The 6,111-nt window shown below is 35.7% G+C and overlaps 1 protein-coding gene across 1 annotated transcript in view; it reads left to right on the forward strand.

Moving 5' to 3' along the window:
* LOC103899194 (usherin) overlaps positions 1-6,111 on the forward strand; it is a gene marked incomplete at its 5' end in the record, with an annotated part of 310,634 nt that overhangs the window by 107,911 nt on the left and 196,612 nt on the right. Inside the window, one exon of the mRNA XM_019472152.1 lies at positions 4,227-4,374. Within this exon, the coding sequence (XP_019327697.1) occupies positions 4,227-4,374 (148 nt within the window). The remainder of the gene's footprint in view (positions 1-4,226; positions 4,375-6,111) is intronic.

Below are 6,111 nucleotides of genomic sequence, written 5' to 3' on the forward strand. Positions count from 1 at the left end.
AATACAGGTTTTCTTCAAGGATAAGTTGGATGATAACTAATAGAGAATTGACCAGAAATACATGAAAGACTTAAAAATTGTCTCCTGCCCCCAACTTATGAGAAAATGTTGAATGTATTTGAAAATGTTAGCCTTTCATATTTGGTACCATGATAATTTGCTTTTTCTTCTTAAAATCTGTATGTAGAAGGAAATAGCAGAGAGGAAAAGAGTTCAGTGTAAGGCAGCAGTTTGTTTATTGAAAACATTTTAAAAGACCTTGGTATTTTCATTGCATTTCTTTATAATTGGTTTTATTTTGTGATGAAATAAAATGGCTTCAGCTCACCAATAAACGTGAAAATATGTGCATAAAAGCATGGGATTGTCCCTTGTTTTAAGCACACTGTTCATTTTATAACAATACCTATATAAGGATATTTGCTTTGATAAATGCCATAGGAGAATATTCTGTTCTTGATTATGAATAAATTTACATTTATGTAGACTGGGTATGCATTCATTTTTTCTTAACATGCTCTTGAATGTTCTAAATATTATACCACAAAAAATAAACTACCTTCAGGTAATGATAAGGATTTGACTTGAACTTGAAAAAGCAAGGATATTCAGTCTAATTAAAGCTTAGATTCATGTTGAAATTAATTCACTTGTGCCTAGATATTTCAGCATAGTAAATTGTATAACGTATAAAATAGCACCATGTCCAAAACGAAGGCAGTACTTGAACAAGCATTTTATGCCTTTATAAGCAAGTGGGAGTACCAAAAGAATTTGTGCTGGCCTTCACTGTCCCACAGCTCTTCTCTGCTCCTGCCCAGCTCCTGTGCACGGGGAGGCACAAGGAGAGAGGAGCAGGGGAGAATTAACAGCTCGGATCTGGAGAGCAACTGGGACTGCTTCTTTTGGTGGCTCTGCCTTGGGATATGGTTAAAACAAAACAGTGTTGTGTGGACTTTGTTTTTACTTCATTAATATGTACAGCTTTTCTAGAAGTTACTGAATACATGTTTAGGAACCTTTGATCTTTATATTTTATTTCTCATTTCTTTGGGTTGGGTTTTTTTTTATATATATTTGCGTTGCATCAGTAGTAACCAGAAAGTAAGAAAAGATCATTGCTTCTGGTGATGAAGATAACCAGATTTACCTGGATAAAATGCAATGGTCTGTGATAGGCAGGTTAGAAGATCTAAATGTCCTTGCAGCTTTGAAAATGGCAGGTCTAAAAGTGCATGAAATGTCCAATAACTTTGAGGTGATATCTTTCTTAAAACATTTGAACCCATTTAGAACTTGTCAGACTAGTTTGAGAAGAATGTAGTATTAAGAGATTTACAAGTTATGAAGCTTAAACGTGGCCAAATGTTACACTTGATGAAAAAACAAAAACCCCAAAAAACAAATCAAACACACACACCTGGAAAGAAATTGAAATATTTAGTGTTTCACATATAATTTAATCTGATTTTTAATAAAACTTTAAAGTAAAAACAACAATAGCATACCTTCAACTCTGGAAACTTAATTAAATGCTTCCTGGTTTTTTTGCTTAGAATGAAATGTTTCTATCAGCTAGAAACTTTTTCTTTTCCTTGTTTCACAGGTAATAGTAATTTTGTTTTGTATCCATGCAAAAACTGGTTTTGGTTTATGTGGGAAATTGGAAGTTGAGTTATCAAAAGTTGCAGCTTTGAACACAGGAGTGAGGATCCTCATCAGCAGAACTTACAGCACCTCTGTTAAAGCTGCTGGCTTTAACTTTTGTATGACAAGGTTAATATAAGTACATGCAATAGAGTTAACAAAATATTTATCTTTGTATGCTGTTACCAATTTTCACAATTAATTACTGCCATTTAATAGGTAGCAAGTGTATTCATAAATGAGTGCAACAGCTTTTATAAGCCAATCTAATGCTTCTTTCCAAAAGTCAGCTGAGAAGTCTTAAAGTCATGTCTCCATGGATTAGTGCAAAGGAACTTGCTTTTGCTCTGTTCATGCTCTAAGCTGGATGGGTGTGAGCCAGGCCAATCTGAAAGCAGATGAAAAGCTGAAAGGCTGCATTTAGTAGCTGGGGTGGCACACCCATTTATATGACTTGAGTGCTTTTGTGATTTAACTGTTAAGCTAATATCTCTTCACGGCTGTGTTGTGTGGATAAGCTGGCTCAGGTGCTAGCTGGAGCATCACTGTACGGTGTCTTGTTATGTGGTTTGTATCTCTCCCTAGGCTCTCTAGACACTGGTATTTTTGCAAATTTTGCCTCAAATCTGTTTCTCAGTGAAGTTCAGAATGGCACAATGGGGCTCGATCTGGGTGTAGGATTTTATGGATTTGAGCATCTCTGGATGTGATTGACAGAGTCCCAGCAATGTCCAGTCCATTTGGATGCACGAATCTAAAATCCCACTATTTAAAATACAGATGAGCTTTCTTTTACTGATTTTCATTAGAAGAATCAGAAACTTCATACCCCAGCACATTTCAGAGATACAAAAATTGAGCTTCATGAAATTCAAGAAATAAATGAACGGGAAGGCTGCGGTTACCAAGCCCTTGAATGAAAAAGCCCTCCACTGCTGAGGAAGGCTCTGTGGAACTTGTTTAGCAAGGCAGTAGGAATGTACAAGGAAGAGGTCTTCCAGAGCTGGTCTTTTTGGTTTCTTCATGAAGCCAGTAGAAGCGAATTCATTTGAAGAATAGTCTGCCTTTGCTGGAAGGATGATGTTTTTAAATATTTTCCTTATCAAAATGCTAACAGTTGTCTGAGCATCCATCTAAGCTGACTTTTAAAAAATTTTATCATGTTTAAAGTAAATGCTATTTTTGGATGTTCCCAAAACTAAGGTTGCATTCTTTCATCTTTATTTGATAGCCCAGACTGAACACAGGGAGTCATTCTGTAGTTGTGTTGGGAGTGTAATTTCCAGTGAAATCAAAACAATCTTGGTGTATAAAACAGCCTCATTTACAAACAGTTCTTATTTTTACTCATGGGGCTAGTATACACTTTTGGAGCGGGGTAGGAAGTATGTTGACTGCTTTCTGATTTGAAACACACTGAGAATTGGGAAACTGAAGCTAAACCTTTCAAATAAAATATACTAGATTGAGAGAAACATTTTATTCCTGGAGATCTGGACAGCAAAGTTATTTTTCCTTTGTGTGCTGATGATCCAGAGTGGGCTGCTTGTGCACTTCAGCACATGGGCAACTCCTAAAAAACACAGGTGATCCCATAAGTTTTACTTAAGAGTATATCTGAATCTGAATCTTTGTTGAAGTCAGGTTTTGATTTATTTTATTGCTAAACAATAAAATTAAAAACAACCAATAAACTAAACCAAAAATCTTTAAATCCGGTACAGAGTTTATATATTCTTGTATATTTTTTTAACTTCTCTAAGAACTCCTGTCTCTTGTCATTGATCTTAGTGCAAGTAATTGGAAAACCAGCACACATAAGGACGATAGCTGTGTACTCTTACGTTTGTGCATGTAAAACTTTAAAAGCCTGTTATATGGGGTGATATGCACATTTTCTTCACATTGTGTTGTTTCATAATCAAGGAAAATGTAAAATCGTGTAATCAATCTTTTCTTCTCTGGTAACTGAAATACAAATGATTTGACTTTGTTATCCATAAACGTAATAATAATTGTTACATATTGATTTATAATAGAGTGGGTTTTCACTATTTTAATTGCATCTGCACACCACTCTGTGTGCTGTCATGAAGTGCAGGACTGTCTGAATGCATTTTTTTCTCAATGACTATTCATCAAGATATTTTTTTAAGTGCGTTGCAAGTTGGTCAGTATATTCTGTGTCTGGAACTTGTGAGAGCTTTTCAGTCAATTCCAGAAGAGTTTTGCACTGTAAATGATATATATTGTACTGTAATTTTCTTTAACTGCAGCTGCAAAAGCAGTGGAAATCTAATTGTGATTATGACTCACAGAAAAATGCAAAATGCTGCAAGTCAAACATTAATATAATGTTTTAGCTATATTATACCTAAAAACTAAGTATCATGAGTAACACATCTTGTTATTTAAGAGAAGAAGTAAACAAATCTATACTAAGAAAAGTATCTTCTATGAAAAGCACAGACTTACTGAGTTTAGATATGTAAAAATCATAAAACTTTACAAAAAATCATTGCTAAAATTATTGGTATTACATTGAAATATGTTTATTTGTTTTGATTCGTATTTTTAAGGCTTGCACTGGAGGTGGATGTTCAATAAGCAAAGCTAGCACAGCTATAACAGATGAGAGTACACCAGAAGGTGTTCCTGCTCCAAAAGCTCAGTCATATTCATCTGACTCCTTTAACATCTCATGGACTAAGCCTGAGTATCCGAATGGTAAGTGAACTCTTTTAGCCTCAAGTTAAAAAGATGATTAGTAAAGGTAAATTAATATTCTAAATGGCAGCTTATATGTGGTGCTTAATTTTTAATGATCGTTTTAGCACATAAAATACCTGAGATAGTATCATTGTCTGCAGCTAGGAGATTGTGGTTTTCAGCCTATTGTACGTACGGTTTCAGTGGCTCAAAAGTGCTCCCTTTTGATAGTTCTTGTGTACTGCATCTCATTGTTTAATGTTTTCCAGGACAACTGAGCTGAGGAATAGGCATTCTTGGAGAATATCAGTCTAGGATGTTCATTTCACTCTACAATAAAACGTTAATTTATTTTACGTTAATTGATATGTAAGAATCATTAGATTTGTGTTCTACGTACTCATCTTGAAGGTATACATTTCCATGGCTGTGGAAGTTAAATAATATACTTTCTTTTGTTTAGAAAAGTTTTCCATTGTGAAATATCCATGTGTAAAACTTTTGGACAAATTTTACATTTCTAATGGTATTGCACAGTATCATATGGCCTTGGAATTCACCTTTATTTTATTATCATGCATGTAACAGTTTAAATCACAGCAGAAGAAGCTATGCAGAAATCATTGAATTTAAAGCAACAGAAATGTTTTTCTTCATTGGCTTATCATATTGATAAATATCAATTATTTCTCACAGTGGTTTCACATGAATTTCATTTTTCCTCTGCAAGTTTTTCCCTGCTTTCAGTTGTGGTAGAGCACATCCTACTTGTACAACTTCACTACAAGGCACTTTAAACCATTCCCCAAAAACCGGTGATTGTAAAGCTACATGTATGTAATATTCTGTAAGGTCTTACATTACTTTTAGAGAGAAATAAGAGTATGTCATCTGCTGTTAAATAATGTATTTGATAATTTATGGTTCTTTGTATGGGAATCATATTGGAAGATTTTGCCTCCTAGCCCCTTAGAAACCCTCTAAACCTGTTTCTAAAATCCCGTCAGCATATGTGGCAAAGGCTTAGAGGAAGGCAAGGAGGAAGGAAAAAGGGGAGGGGTAAGGGATGGGAGGGGAAGAAGGGGGGGACGGAAGGCAGGAAGGCCACGTATGTGGCTTAGTGGCTACAGTCTGAATAATTTTCAAAGAAATGGGCATTTTTTGTGTGTAATAGTTCATGTCAGGACCTGATCCTGTTATCTTTGCATTGTGGGAAAAAATCCAAATACTTTAGAGAGTGGTTTAACTAATCAAATAAATATAAATAGATACATACATATATTTATATATGCATATCAACAGCACAGGATAAAGACGTATAGTTTGATAAATAAATTTCCACAAGCTTCCTTTAAAACAACTAAAAGTTGGGAATACATGACTAAATTTGCACATTGTATCTTGTTGTTAATATAGCATTTGCTATGTACGGCTTGGCTCTCCTTTCAAATACAATAAATAGGTTGTTAGGAAACAACTGAGGGTGTTAGTGCACCCTCAGTAAGTTTGCAGACGACACCAAGTTGGGCGGGAGTGTTGATCTGCTCGAGGGTAGGAAGGCTCTGCAGAGGGACCTGGACAGGCTGGATCGATGGGCCCAGGCCAACTGTATGAGATTCAACAAGGCCAAGTGCCAGATCCTGCACTTCGGCCACAACAACCCCATGCAGCGCTACAGGCTTGGGGAAGAGTGGCTGGAAAGCTGCCTGGCGGAAAAGGACCTGGGGGTGCTGGTCGACAGCTGGCTGAACATGA

The sequence above is a fragment of the Aptenodytes forsteri genome, unplaced genomic scaffold (genome assembly GCF_000699145.1).
Source record: "Aptenodytes forsteri isolate BGI_AS27 unplaced genomic scaffold, ASM69914v1 Scaffold195, whole genome shotgun sequence".
In the NCBI taxonomy this organism is placed as follows: domain Eukaryota; kingdom Metazoa; phylum Chordata; class Aves; order Sphenisciformes; family Spheniscidae; genus Aptenodytes; species Aptenodytes forsteri.